The sequence below is a fragment of the Budorcas taxicolor genome, chromosome 8 (genome assembly GCF_023091745.1).
Source record: "Budorcas taxicolor isolate Tak-1 chromosome 8, Takin1.1, whole genome shotgun sequence".
NCBI lineage: Eukaryota > Metazoa > Chordata > Mammalia > Artiodactyla > Bovidae > Budorcas > Budorcas taxicolor.
The window spans coordinates 88,353,823-88,369,907 of NC_068917.1; the positions used below are offsets into that span (position 1 = coordinate 88,353,823).

The 16,085-nt window shown below is 38.5% G+C and overlaps 1 protein-coding gene across 1 annotated transcript in view; it reads right to left on the reverse strand.

Annotated features, from left to right (window-relative positions):
- Positions 1-15,729, reverse strand: part of LOC128052869 (serine/threonine-protein kinase MRCK alpha-like) — a 68,014-nt gene extending 52,285 nt beyond the window's left edge. Inside the window, exons 1-5 of the mRNA XM_052645431.1 lie at positions 15,659-15,729; positions 8,296-8,389; positions 7,791-7,921; positions 6,112-6,176; positions 1,419-1,495 (exon numbers count right to left, since the gene is read on the reverse strand). Coding sequence (XP_052501391.1) covers positions 1,419-1,495; positions 6,112-6,176; positions 7,791-7,921; positions 8,296-8,389; positions 15,659-15,729 — 438 coding nt within the window. The remainder of the gene's footprint in view (positions 1-1,418; positions 1,496-6,111; positions 6,177-7,790; positions 7,922-8,295; positions 8,390-15,658) is intronic.
- Positions 15,730-16,085: the final 356 nt, after the last annotated feature.

Consider the following 16,085-nt stretch of genomic DNA (forward strand, 5'->3'; position numbering starts at 1 on the left):
ATGATCCCATAGGACATTATGGAAAGTGAAATAAGCCAGTTACAGAAGACAAATACTACATGATTCCACTTATGGGAAAAATCTAAAGTAGTCAAACTCACAGAAGCAGAGAGTGGAATGCTGGTTGCTGATGACTACAGGAGAGGAAAAGTGGGGAAACATCTGTCAGTGAGTACAAAGTTTCACTTACGCAAGATGAATGAATTCTGGAGATCTGCTGTTTAAAGTTGTGCCCATAGCTAACCATATTGTATTGTGTACTTGAAAACTTGTTAAGAGGGTTTATGTTAAGTGTTCTTACAGGAATGGCAGTAAGAGAACATATTTCTGCCAGGGATGGCAGTCCAGGAGTTAGGACTCCCTGCTTCCACTGCTGAGGGCCTCGGTTCAGTCCCTGGTCAGAGAACTAAGATCCAACAAGCAATGTGAGGGACAAAAGTGTTTCTACAACAATAAAAAGAAGCACAAGGAAATTTTTGTAGGTAATGGATGTATCTATTACTTTGATTGTGGTGATAGTTTCATGGGTGTATGAGTATGTACAAAGTAATCAAATAGTATACATTAAATATGTACATCAGTTGTAAATCAATTGCACCTAAATAAAGTATTAAAAAATAAATAAATAAAATGAAACATCTCTATTAACTGTTATAGTTCTTAGTTTCCTGACTGGAACCAGACACATATCCATGGATTCCCCAAAAACAGAATGGATAAATAAACTATTGTATATTCACATAATAGGTGATCACATATATTGAAATACAGTTGAACATATTATTGGGCTTCCCTGGTGGCTCAGATGGTAAAGCGTCGGTTCAACCCCTGGGTCGGGAAGATCTCCTGGAGAAGGAAATGGCAACCCACTCCAGTATTCTTGCCTTTACTACATATAAATGAGACTCACCCACGCAAAGCTGTGATACAAAAGAACCTGTACAGTGTGATTCTACTTACATACTAAAATTAAATCCTCTTGTTTAGAGATGCATACATTCACTAGATGTAAAAACATCAAAAAGCAAGGTGAGCAGCAGAGTAGCAATTGCCCCCAGCAGAAAGAGAAGGCTTGCTGTTTCTGGGGATGGGCACCCTTGTGGGGCATCAATCATCTTCCCGATTTTCACTTGAGAGCAGGTAACAGAGGTGTTTTACGTACTTTTCTCTATGTGTGTCAGAATTCACGATGTAAAATATTTTGTTATTTTAATTCTAATATAGATGACTTTACAGCCTACATAAACTTGCAGCCTTATTTCCATGAAAACTGTTTCTCTGTTATGTGCTTATGTCAAGCCTCCAGTTATCTCCCATGGAATATTAAAAGAGTTTTATTGCAAAGGGAAGTGCTACTCTGAAAGCATCAGTGACTTCTGAAGTGGCTGCAGCACATACCCAAGAAGTTTAGTACTTACTTCACACTGAGCCACGGCATTAGAAGTTGTGTTAAAAAGTGCCAAGGAAGATGAACTTGGGTCTTGTAACACTAAACCTGGAAGACAACAGCAAGCAGTTTAAAGTGAGAAAACTGAAACCAACATTCATGCCTTTTTCAACCTTAATCTCTTTAAAATTGTTTTCAGACCACATTTTTGGAGATAACCTGACTTATTATGTGTGTGTGTGTGTGTGCTAAGTTGCTTCAGTTGTGTCTGACTCTGTGCAACCCTATGAACTGTAGCCCACCAGGTTTCTCTGTCCAAGGAATTCTCCAGGCAAGAATACTGGGGTGGGTTGCCATGCCCTCCTCCAGGGGATCTTCCTGACCCAGGAAAGGAAACCACGTCTCTTACGTCTCCTGCATTGGCAGGCAGGTTCTTTAAAACCAGTGCCACCTGGGAAGTCCTTGTATACATATTTAAATCAAAATAGGTTTATATTTATTTTTATATATTAAGTATATCTGAGAATTATGCATCTCAAATGAAATAATTTTAGCAAACTTATATAAACTTCTAATGAAACTATATAAATAAATTATGTAAGTTTCCATGAATTAACTCCTGTGTGTCAAGTCATTGCTTTCTTTTCCTTAATAGTATTACATTTAAATAAAATTTGAAACATTTTTAGAAGACTCAAGGGGATTTCAGCAATATAAGCAAATTTCACCAATGATAGATGCTTTTTCTATGTTAGCTTCTCCCTACAGCAGGAATCAATTTCAAATTATTCCTCCCAGGTACCTGGTACAATTATCTGTTAGTATCCACAGGATATGGCTTCCAGTACCCCTTGCAGATACCAAAGTCCTCCGATGCTCGAGTTCTTTACATGAAGTAATGTAGTATTTGCATGTAATAACATACCCACATCCTCCTCTATACTTTAAATCATCTCTAGGTTACTTATAGTACTGAATGCAATGTAAATGCTATGTTAATAGTTGCTGGAAGCTGGCAAATTCAATATAAATTCTATGTAAATAGAATGGTGCACAGCAAAGTCAAGTTTTCCTTTCTGGAACTTTCCATAAATCTTTTATTTTGTATTTTTTATCTGAGTTTGGGTAAATCCACAGACATGGAACTCACAGATACAGAGGGTCAAATGTATGCATTTCTTAGCCTAAGTTATCTATAAGAAGAACACAGGCAGATATAAAACAAATATTAATTATACTTAAAACTTTTATGCTAGTATCAAGGCTTTATTTATTAAGACAAAATAAAATAGCCAACTACAAGTTTCTTTTTTTCCTTAAAGGAATTTTAAAGAAATTCCATACATTATCATTTAGCAATTGTATGAACTTTAAATATATTAAAAAATAAAATCTCATGGTAAGAGTATACCTTTATTTAAGTACGAGAGAAAAAAAAGTAGGAATTTAGACCTTCTCCAATAAGCATACATTTAACAACTGATATTGCTGTGAATGTGAATTTTCCAGCTCTAAATTGCTAACACAATTTCTTAATAGTCAAATAAGGAAATGTGTTCAGAAATGTCACATAATACTGCATAAAGATTGTACTGCTCTACACCATTCAGGGAAAAAAAATGGTAAAAATAAAACTGTGACAAATAAAAATGAAACAGTGATAGACTTCATTTTGGGGGGCTTCAAAATCACTGCAGATGGTGACTGCAGCCATGAAATTAAAAGACGCTTCCTCCTTGGAAGAAAAGTTATAACCAATCTAGACAGCATATTGAAAAGCAGAGACATTACTTTGCCAACAAAGGTCTGTCTAGTCAAGGCTATGGTTTTTCCAGTAGTTATGTATGGATGTGAGAGTTGGACTATAAAGAAAGCTGAGTGCTGAAGAATTGATGCTTTTGAACTGTGGTGTTGAAGAAGACTCTTGAGAGTCCCTGGGACTGCAAGGAATCCCAAACAGTCCATCCTAAAGGAAATCAGTCCTGAATATTAATTAGAGGGACTGATGTTGAAGCTGAAACCAATACTTTGGCCACCTGATACGAAGAGCTGACTCATTTGAAAAGACCTGATGCTGGGAAATATTGAGGGCAGGAGGAGAAGGGGATGACAGAGGATGAGATGGTTGGATGGCATCACCGACTTGATGGACATGGGTTTGGGTGAACTCTGGGAGTTGGTGATAGACAGGGAGGCCTGGCATGCTGCAGTCCATGGGGTCGCAAAGAATCGGACAAGACTGAGCAACTGAACTGAACTGAACTGAAAAATAAAACTTCATGTGAAAAGCTTAAAATGTTAGCTTGATAAATTATTGTGATAATATATAGTCTTTGTTTTTAGGTTCTTTCAAAAAAATGTCAACCTTAGCACTACTCCTACTTATCAAGGTTTTGGGGTCCCAAAGGACCCCATCTACTGGTGCTCTGTAGTGAGCAATACCCTGGCCTTGATTCCTTTGCTGGAGCATCTGCCCTGAGGCCACCACCATCTGAACTTACTGTATCACTTATTCTATGTTCAGTGCATCACTTATCCTACCTCTCTCTTGAATTAGGACCTATCTTGGTTCTTGTCTTTGTAAGGATACTCAAGTTCTTTTTAATTGTTTCTTCTATTGTCCATAAAAAGTCAACCCACAAATATTTATTAGACAAATATTTACTTCTAGAGTTTGCCTATCTTGAATTCCTGATTCACCTATTCCTTCCCCTCCAGAATGTTGATCAGCTCTTGCAGATTCATCCCAGTCTGATACAATCCAACGTGAACCAAAAAACTGTGGAATGAGAGGAACGGTGAACTCAGACAGGCGGAAGCTCTGCTAACATATTTGCTTAAGAAGCAGCTCTGTTGAGAAAATGAAATATCCCTTCCAAGCATTAAAGGTAACACCCACAGTTTATTTTTTTTAAATAAACTCTATATAAAATGAAGTATTACTCAGCCATAAAAAAGAATGAAATTAGGTCATTTGTAGTGATGTGGATGAATCCAGAGTCTGTCATACAGAGTGAAGTAAGTCAGAAAGAGAAAAGCAAATATATATTACTGCATATATATGGAATCTAGAAAAATGGTACTGATGAACCTAGTTTCAGGGCAGGAATAGAGATGCAGACATAGAGAACAGACTTGATGACACAGCCGGGGAAGAAGAGGGTGGGATGAACTAAGAGTAGCATTGACATATATACACTCTAATAGGTAGCTAGTGGGAAGTTGCTGTATAACACAGGGAGCTCAACCTGATGGTCTGTAACAACCTAGAGGGGTGGGGACTGGGAGGGAGGTTTAAGAGGGAAGGGCCTTACGATTCAGCTCAGTTCAGTTCAGTTCAGTTTCTCAGTCATGTTCGACTCTTTGTAACCCCATGAACTGCAGCACGCCAGGCCTCCCTGTCCATCACCAACTCCTGGAGTTTACCCAAACTCATGCACATTGAGTCGGTGATGCCATCTGACTATCACATCCTCTGTCGTCCCCTTCTCCACCTGCCTTAAATCTTTCCCAATATCAGGGTCTTTTCAAATGAGTCAGCTTTTTGCATCAGGCAGCCAAAATATTGGAGTTTCAGCTTCAACATCAGTTCTTCCAATGAACACCCAGGACTGATTTCCTTTAGGATGGACTGGTTGGATCTCCTTACAGTCCAAGGGACTCTCAAGAATCTTCTCCAACACCACAGTTCAAGCATCAATTCTTCTGTGCTCACCTAGAGCCAGACATCCTGGAACGTGAAATCAAGTGAGCCTTAGGAAGTATCACTATGAACAAAGCTAGTAGAGGTGATGGAATTCCAGTTGAGCTATTTCAAATTCTGAAAGATGATGCTGTGAAAGTGCTGCACTCAATATGTCAGCAAATTTTGAAAACTCAGCAGTGGCAACAGGCCTGGAAAATGTCAGTTTTCATTCCAATCCCAAAGAAAGGCAATGCCAGAGAACGCTCACACTACCACACAATTGCACTCATCTCACACGCTAGTAAAGTAATGCTCAAAATTCTCCAAGCCAGGCTTCAGCAACATGTGAACTGTGAATTTCCAGGTGCAGAGGAACCAGAGATACTTATGGCTGATTCACATTGTTGTTTGGCAGAAACCAACATAACATTATAAGGCAATTATCCTCCAATTAAAGTTTTTTTTAAAATGCGCCATGGGAAAAAAGTGGAGGAGGATCAGGAGCATCCTGATGCAAATCCGAGGCATCTCCCATGATGATGTCTCCTCAGCTGCAATTCGCAATATCCCCACTTTGACCCCTACAGCTTTGAACACACAGACACGCACTACCTCGACTCTGTCTAATTTGAATAGCAGATTTTCCCATTGCCAGAGTAGCTTTGCCTTATGCCTGACACATGGGAGCTTCCCAAAACTGGGATGTGACTGGTACAAACTGAAAAAATCTAATTACAAAAGGTCTTTATAAAAGGTAATTCCACTCAAAGTAAAATACTCTGCTTCCACTGTGATAGAAAAATCTCGAAGTTGTATAAAATAAAACCAAACAAAATGACTCTTTGAATATTTTATCAAACAAGAGTAGACATACACACAAACCTTAACCTTGGCTCCAAGCTGGCTTATGAGAGCTAATCTTCCACCCGCATAGTAAACTGGTTCCCTTGTAGTTAACTGGATTCATGGACATGGAGTGCAATAGGTACTGATTTAGGCAACAGTTAGCCCCATACACTTTTAGATCTGAGTGTCTCACCTTTATTCGGGTATTCAGTTTCTAACCACAGGTCAGATTGGTACTTCTCTCTGGCTTTCATTTTACTAAAAAAGGCAGAGAAAAGGGAAGACACCATTAAATGCAAAGTGCAGGATATGGACCTATAAGTGGATCTCACTTAGCTGGAATGTAGGGCTAATGCAGTTAGAGACTTCAGTCAAGCTGAATTTATTACTTATAACATTCCAAATAAAAGGTGTCAGGATTTGTTCCATAGGGAATTGAAATAATGGAGCAAATAAATGTACATACATATAGTATTTTCTGTTTGATTTACATGCTTGCTGCTGCTGCTGCTGCTGCTGCTAAGTCACTTCAGTCATGTCCGACTCTATGCAACCCCAGAGACGGCAGCTCACCAGGCTCCCCCATCCCTGGGATTCTCCAGGTAAGGACACTGGAGTGGGTTGCCATTTCCTTCTCCAATGCATGAAAGTGAAAAGTGAAAGTTTCTGTCTGATTTACATGCCTACTTTTAAGCAAATGTGTGAACTGAGATGCTCTGTGCATAAGATGAAATAATGTGTTTTTTTCTGGAAGATTACACAGATAGCTGTTTACATTGTATCATCCACACACTGAGGAATGTCTTTTTCATGTTTAAATGAAGTATACTGTATAACTGGATCATTTGTAACATATGAAGCTTTTGGCTTTAAGTATTTCAACGTTTACACTGAGGTTGATTCAAATGTTAATAATTACAGTTAAGTGAATTAGTCTTTAAGCCTGAAAGAGGCCCTGAGAGGCTTACATTTCTTCTTGACTCATTAAAATGACTCTTTTGGAGCACACTGATGTAGGAAACAGCTGTCATGTTTATATTTTCACACTGGCTTTGAATTTTCTTGCCTTTTTTCCTTTTACTCTCTGATACTATAACACCTCAAATACACTGATGTATTTATTAGCTACGTTTACTGTCTATTTGTATGATTATCATATTATCATACACATTGTTCTTGCCTGGAGAATCCCAGGGATGCGGGAGCCTAGTGGGCTGCCGTCTATGAAGTTGCACAGAGTCGGACACGACTGAAGCGACTTAGCAGCAGCAGCAGCATACACATTGTTGGAGTTTAATTTGCTCTATGTTTGTGATAAGAATAAAACAAACCACTTTACTGACCAGCAAACAGAATAGAGAGAGGCACCCTTTAAAAAATACACATATTGCCATGTGCAAGTTACAGCTATAATTAAAAATATATGGAAATTAACCTCAGTAGAAGTTAAAGGTTATTTAATAGTTAAAGATCCATGGGAAATATGCCACATTTTGAGTTTACCTCATTCTATTACTATTCAAAACATTTTTTCTACACATACAAGGTATTTCTTACTAGAGGATTTGGCGTACCTTTGAATCAAGGATATTTTGCAAATAAGGAGAAAACAGAAATTTCATTCACAGATGATTTAGTTTTTAATATTATTGATATCATTTTGTAGAGATACTGGAATCAATTAAATCCTGTTGAAAGTACATATGTTAAAAGTAACTAATTGCTTTCAAACTTTCATAATTTTTCATAGAAATAAATCTAATTCTTTTTTTAAAAAAACCCATACTTTACGTCTTAGGAAGAAACTAAACACAACACTTTGTAACCAGATTATAAAACAATCATTTCAAAAATGGTATCAGTTGGTCTCACCAGTTTAGAGTGACTGGCACAGCCTCTGGGAGGATCTTTCTGGAAATTTGCTGTCTGTCCAAACCTGACTCCAACATAATCAGAGTTGACATATCCAGTTTATCACATCGCTCCATTGCCCCTGGCATTTTCTACAAAATCAGGTAAGTAGGTTTTGAGTTCCATCTTAAGTTTACAAAACTTTAAATCACCTCTAGAAAAAGTTAGGAGGTGCTGGGGACTATTAGTTTTCTTGAATAGTGAACAGAAAACTGATTGTTAAAATGTATTATTTTTCAATGAATTTGGGGATAGTATTAAAAATTCCTGTGAACAGTCTCATTTTTATTCTTATAATTCTGATAAATGCCTCCCTCTCCAAAAATAGTAGGGCTGATCTCTTATGAAAAGGCATTTTTCAGGTTGAAATCCAATGAACTGAGATTATTCAGCAAGTTTATTATCATCATTTTAGCTTTCCTTTTTTCCATTTTATGAACCTTCCTGGGCTGGGACTGACACTCACTCTTGCTCCTAAAACCAAGCTGGAATTTCTTAAAGACTCCTCTTCTTTGGTTTTTTCTAACACCAAGTCCTGAGACTCTTTTTCATCCTTGATGCTATAATATAGAAAGTAAAAGACAGATAAAGGCAAACATGGAAAAAAAAATTAATCAACCTAAATGAGGATAAAGAAAGATACAGGACAGCAAATCTTAGCATAAAGTATTTAAGGAGTCATAACAAATAATTTCTGACCAACAGAAAAGAGTAAAAATCTAAAGATACCTCTAAAATATATATTATCCTCGATTTTTATAATGCTCATAGAACACATGAAATGATTGACCAGATTTAGGCCACACTGGACAAGAGTAGACTACTTCCAGGTTCATATCATGTAGTTGGAGAAATCATTAATTCAAGGCAAAGATAGTTTTCAGTCAGTTCGGTTCAGTCGCTCAGTCGTGTTTGACTCTTTGTGACCCCATGGACTGCAGCATGCCAGGCCTCCCTGTCCATCAGCAACTCCCAAGTTTTCTCAAACTCATGTCAATTGAGTTGGTGATGCCATCCAGCCATCTCATCCCCTGTTATCCCCTTCTCCTGCTGCCTTCAATCTTTCCCAGCATCCGGGTCTTTTCAAATGAGTCAGTTATTTGCCAAAGTGGCCAAAGTATTGGAGTTTCAGCTTCAGCATCAGTCCTTCCAATGAATATTCAGGACTGATTTCTTTTAGGATGGACTGGTTTGATCTCCTTGCAGAACAAGGGACTCTCAAGAGTCTTCAGCACCACAGTTCAAAAGTATCAATTCTTTGGCGCTCAGCTTATAGTTTTACTGACTTAATTAAGAAAGGTCACTATTCCAAATTATTTCTTCTTAGAGACTAATTTAAATATTAATGTCATCATTGAAAATCCACACTATGCCCATATGTAAAATAGCTTACTGGTAAGCATAGTGTTAAGCTTCCCTGGTGGCTCAGAGGGTAAAGCATCTGCCTGCAAGATGGGAGACCTGGGTTTGATCCCTGGGTTGGGAAGATCCCCTGGAGAAGGAAATGGCAACCCACTCTAGTACTCTTGCCTGGAGAATCCCATGGACAAAGGAGCCTGGTGCATGGGGTCGACAAAGAGTCAGACATGACTGAGCGATTTCACTTTCACTTTTAAGCATAGTGTATGAGTCCCTCCCTGGCTCAGCTGGTAAAGATCCTACCCGCTAATGCAGGAGACACAAAAGACACAGATTTGATTCCTGGGTCAAGAAGATAACTTTGGAGAAAGAAATGGCAACCTGCTCCAGTATTCTTGACTGGAAAACTCCTGAACTTGACTGGAAAACGGCTGAACATGCACAAACACACACACACACAAGCATTATATACAGTCTACACTACTTTATTAATATAACAGCATTACACCTCCATTCCTAGATGATCACTCAGTTAATGGGATAGTTAGTCCTATCACTCTCTAGGAAACTCTGCTGCTGCTGCTGAGTCGGCCGGGAGCCAGCGTGAGGAATCCCACCTGTGACAAGGTCATGCGGCAGAGATCTGATGGGCAAGATGAATCAGATCTCAGGGTGTCCCCCTGGTATTTCCTGAGCATGTACCCAAAAACCAAAAATCTGCCGGCCTTTGTACTCTGCTTTTCCACTCTTCTGGCACTCTCTGGAAAAAAGTCAACTCAGGGCTTTAGTCTTCTGCATTTGAAAGGGATGTTTCAGTTAAACCCCCTCTGATAACTCTCTAGCTTGCCTAACAGGTTCCCCCGGACCTCTTACAGCTTGTGAATTGCTTACAGCCCCCCAACCTCGAGAGGCACAAAGCTTAAAAGCATCTTAAAGATACAGAGCCTTTTCTAAAGAGCTAAAAATCATATTGGTGATGGGTTTTCACTGCTGACTCAATAATTGCCGCCAGGCCTCCATATTCTTTATCTTTTAGGCACCTGGGAGGATGTTAATCAATGTAAATGGGATATGAAAAAAGGTATATAACAGTTTTGATGTTAGCAACACTAGACTTTTGAGTTAATTACTTTTCTTTTGTTATAAATCACTGTACTCCTTTTACTTGTTATAAATTGCTGTATATTTGCTATGTAAGAATGTAACTTTATTTAGTGTTTTCTGAGAGTGGCACCAGACTTTGAGAAGAACAACACAAATAAATCTTCTGGTTGACAAACCCTTATCAGAAAAAAAGGCTGTAAAATGTTAATTGGCCCTTTTGGCCGGAAGATGATGTAAATCACCTAAGACTTGTGTATGCAACTAGGTATGCAGAGAGAAAAGCCTGGTTTTGACAAGAGTCTGGACTGCTAACACTGCATAACTTTGTATTACCCATTGATCTCTATGTACAATCAAAAAGGTATAAAAGGCCTTTCTAGACAATAGAGGCCGGGCCAGTCATTGGAAGGACTGGTTTCCCCTGTGTCTCCTCTTTACTCTATTTTGTGGCTGAATTCCCATCTGGGGCGTGGAGGCTCGCCATGTATACTTACTTGTCCCGGCTTCTAAGATCCACGCGAGAGGGAGTCCAAGGCGGGGCACCCTCCAATATTCAAGAGGACGCTGGTGGCCTAATGTAGATGGTGCAAGCTCCTTGTCTGGAACTTTATTGGCTTTCCATGTAAACCAAGTTATTCAGCCTCTTTTTCTCCACTTAATTTTCCTACTATATTATTATTTCCTAATCTTATATTAATAAATAAATAAGTTTTTTCCTCGCCAATGCCGTCCCTGCTTCGAATTCCCTGGATCCACCAGGGCTGGATCCCGGCAGTGTCCGACTCTGTGCGACCCCATAGACGGCAGCCCACCAGGCTCCCCCATCCCTGGGGTTCTCCAGGCAAGAACAGTGGAGTGGGTTGCCATTGCCTCCTCTAACAGTGGCTGCTGCTGCTGCTGCTAAGTCGCTTCAATCGTGTCTGACTCTGTGAGACTCCATAGACGGCAACCCACCAGGCTCTGCCATCCCTGGGATTCTCCAGGCAGGAACACTGGAGTGGGTTGCCATTTAACTCTAAGGCTGGCAAATAAAAAATGCAAGTATAAAAGCAAATGAAAGAAAATTTTGGACATACAAAGATGTAGGAAGTGTATGACACAGACTTTTCTGAAAGAAGTCCTCCAGCATGTTCTCTAGTGCAAGACAGACACTGAATTCCAGGGAGAGGGAAGACAGGAAACACAAGAACATGGACACATAATTAGTAACTTACGATTACATCTAAAATATTGTCAGTAAATAATAAACTGGATCTAAACTCCCGTATAATGCCAGAGTTAGAACTGGAGTGAAACTATCAGAAGTATTTTTTTTAAGTATTAAAAAATTATTTTTTAAAAATTAATTTATTTATTTTAATTGGAGGCTAATTTACTTTTCTGGTATTCAGCTGCATGAGCTGCTTGTATATTTTGGAGATTAATTCTTTGTCAGTTGCTTTATTTTACAATATTATGGTGGGTTTTGCCATACATTGACATGAATCAGCCATGGGTGTACATGTGTCCCCATCCTGAATCCCCCTCCTATCTCCCTCCCCAGCCCATCCCTCAGGGTTGTCCCAGTATACCAGCTTTCGGTGCCCTATTTCATGCATCAAACTTGGACTGGTGATCTATTTCACTTATGGTAATATACATGTTTCAGTGCTATTCTCTCAAATCATCCCTCCTTTGCCCTCTCCCACAGAGTCCAAAGTCTGTTTTTTCTATCTGTGTTTCTTTTGCTGTCTCACATATAGGGTCATCATTACCATTTTTTCTAAATTCCATATATATGCATTAATATACTGTATCAGTGTTTTTCTTTCTGACTTACTTCACTTTGTATAATAGGCTCCAGTTTCATCCACCTCAGTAGAACTGATTCAAATGCGTTCTTTTAAATAGCTGAGTGATATTCCATTGTGTATATGTACCACCGCTTTCTTATCCATTCGCCTGCTGGTGGACATCTAGGTTGCTTCTATGTCCTAGCTATTATAGACAGTGCTGCAATGAACATTGGGATACATGTGTCTCTTTCTATTCTGGTTTCCTCGGTGTGTATGTCCAGCAGTGGGATTCCTGGGTCATATGGCAGTTCTGTTTCCAGTGTTTTAAGGAATCTCCACACTGTTCTCCATAGTGGCTCTACTAGTTTGCACTCCCTCCAACAGTATAAGAGTGTTCCCTTTTCTCCACACTCTCTCCAGCATTTATTGTTTATAGACTTTTTGATAGCAGCCATTCTGACCAGCGTGAGATGGTACCTCTTTGTGGTTTTGATTTACATTTCTCTGACAATGAGTGATGTTGAGCATATTTTCATGTGTTTGTTAGCCATCTGTATGTCTTCTTTGGAGAAATGTCTGTTTAGTTCTTTGGCCCATTTTTCGATTGGGTCATTTATTTTTCTGGTATTGAGCTGCATGAGCTGCTTGTATATTTTGGAGATTAATTCTTTGTCAGTTGCTTCATTTGCTATTATTTTCTCCCATTCTGAAGGCTGTCTTTTTACCTTGCTTAGAGTTTCCTTCGTTGTGCAAAAGCTTTTAAGTTTAATTAGGTCCCATTTGTTTATTTTTGCTTTTATTTCTGTTACTCTGGGAAGTGGGTCATAGAGGATCCTGCTGTGATTTATGTCAGAGAGTGGTTTGCTCATGTTTTCCTCTGGGAGTTTTATAGTTTCTGGTCTTACATTTATATTTTTAATTCATTTGAGTTTCTTTTTGTGTATGGTGTAGGAAAGTGTTCTAGTTTCCTTCTTTTACAGGTGGTTGACCAGTTTTCCCAGCACCACATGTCAAATAGATTGTCTTTTCTCCATTGTATATTCTTGCCTCCTTTGTCAAAGATAATGTGTCCATAGGTGCATGGATTTATTTCTGCGCTTTCTAATTTGTTCCATTGATCTATATTTCTGTCTTTGTCCCAGTACCATACTGTCTTGATGACTGGAGCTTTGTAGTATAGTCTGAAGTCAGGCAGGTTGATTCCTCCAGGAACTATCAGAATTCTTAACCAAATGCAGAGAGAATACAAAAGCCCTACTCTCAGTGTCTCCACTGCCTCCACTGTCTCCAATTCAATCGTTATGAAGCAATAGTTCTCATAGAATAATGACTCTGCTGGATTAAATCAATTCCTACCAATAAATAGGCAAATTTTCTTAACACCTTAGAAAAGATATGCCGTATAGAAAAAAAAATGACACAATTTTGAATATTTTAATTGTTAACAAATACTTAGAGCATCTTGTATCCTAACCATAAGAGGTAATATCAAAGATTCTGAATCTAATGTACTGAAAAATACATCTGCTTGAGTCTGATCTCCAGAAAGTTTGTTAGGCTCAATTATGATGCTTTTATATTAAGTGTAATTATAGTGGAACTTTTTGAAACAAGCATGCATCTCATATATACTTACCTGTGATACATGATATATATATGAAGGGCTTTTAAGGGGAAAAAAAAAAATTTTCTAGTGTGGCTTTCCTGCATGTTAATAATCAAAGAAGCAAACTGGATGCAATGATTGAACAAATTCTTAGGGAAATTAAAAGGAAATAATTGCCTAATGACAAATCATAATGAAAAGAGTTTAGACAGAACACACAAACCAAAATATGTGCAAGGAAGAAACATAACAGTGAGGCCAGTGTAGGCATTGGTCACATATTCCCGGGAATCAATTTGGTTCTACCTCCTAGGACTAATGTGAGTCTAAACATATTAAAAGCATCTGAGAATTAAGACACAAAATGGAAAATTGTTATTTATTTAGCTGGCAGAGGAGTTAGAAGCATCTGAAATATATACATTCAAAAAATCATGGCAAATAAATAGGGGGGAAAGTGGAAACAGTGACAGATTTCATTTTCTTGGGCTCCAGAATCACTGAGAACACTGACTGTAGCCACGAAATGAAAAGACATTTGCTACTTGGAAGAAAAGCTATGACAAACTCAGATAGCATATTAAAAAACAGAGACATTACTTTGCGAATAAAGGTCCATATAGTCAAGCTATGGCTTTTGCCAGTAGTCATGAATGGATGTGAGAGCTGGACCATAAAGAAGGCTGAGTGCCAAATTGATGCTTTCAAACTGTGGTCCTGGAGAAGACTCTTGAGAGTCCCTTGGACAGCAAGGAGATCAAACCAGTCAATCCTATGGGAAATCAACCCTGAATATTCACTGGAAGGACTGATGCTGTAGCTAAAGCACCAATACTTCGGCCACCTGATGCAAAGAGCCAACTCATTAGAAAAGACCCCGATGCTGGGTAAGTTTAAGGGCAAGAAGAGAAGGGGATGACAGGGATGAGATGGTTGGATGGCATCAATGACTTATAGACATGAGTTTGAGCAAACTCCAGGAGATAGTGAAGGACAGGGAAGCCTGGCATGCTGCAGTTCATGGAGTTGTAAAGAGTCAGACATGACTTAGCAACTGAGCAACAACATACCCAAACCTCAAAAGATATATAGATACATATATACATGCGTGTGTGTGTGTGTGTGTGTGTGAGTGTGTATATATACATAAAATTTTGCCCCATTTACTTTGTCTATCACTCACTCTCTCTCCATATTTTTTTCTAACTTATTTCAAAATAAGTTGCAGACACAAGGATTTATTACCCTTAAATACTTAAATATAAGAACACTGCTTATATAACCGCAGTACAAAAATCAAAAACTAGAAATTCAACATTGACACACTCATTAACTAAAATATAGACTATATTCAAATTCTAAAAAATTGTTCTAATATATATTTACATATGTTTGTAATACACATATGTATGTGTGTGTATGTGTATATACACATATGTATGTGTGTATACATATTTATATTTGCATATTTTGGACACACAACTTTTTTGCTTTTTTTTAAACATACACTGAAAAAGAGTTCACAGAAAGTGTCATAATTTTATGTCTCATTCAAAACCTTAAACTTGATAAATCAAGAAAGTAAATTGAAGGATGTTTGATAAACACAGTTCATTTCCTAGTTCATTAATTTCATGATGTATTTTAAAATAGTGTGACCTGTATTTCTAAGCACCATTTCTTGTTATAATTAGTGAGAAAAGAAATGAGAAATTTAGCTTAAAAAATATTTTGAAAGCAGAAGTCCAGAGATCCAGCTCTAAGTATAAATGCTATTTAGTGTATATTTTTAAAAAGTATAATTGAGTTATTACTGGTAAATTTGGAGAAGGAAACGGCAGCCCACTTCAGTATTCTTGCATTGATAACCCCATGGAGCCTGGCGTGCTACCATTCATGTGGTTGCAAAGAGTTGGACACGACTTAGTGATTCAGCAACAACTGGTAAATTAACAGGAAAAAAACTGTAGATGGGCCTGACGTACCTTCCTGATGCGTTCTTTAAAGGCTTATAATTATTCAGCCTATAGAATAAGGAAGTTCTGTCTTTGCTCATAGTGACATGAACAGTCCCGGGGTTTCCCTTCCTGGAGATCTTGGTGGAGAAAGAAGGCCGGAAAGAATAGCTCTAAGTCATCCAATTGTCCAAAGGATCTACCGGTGTGAGGCCAACTGCTGCTCCCTGGGGCTGGAAGGGTCCTGCTCCAGGGTTCCAAGGTCAGTTCTGACTTCAGTGGCAGTTGAGTGAGAAGACTCAACTGTGCAGGCTTGATGGGCATCCATGTGTAATGGTTCAGCTTGTGAGAAAGGAGGAAATCATTCCCTGGAACACAGAATGAGAGCCATCCAGGAGGGTATTCTGGTGATGACATTGGGATACTAGATCATTAGACATAATCTTTGACTTGAACT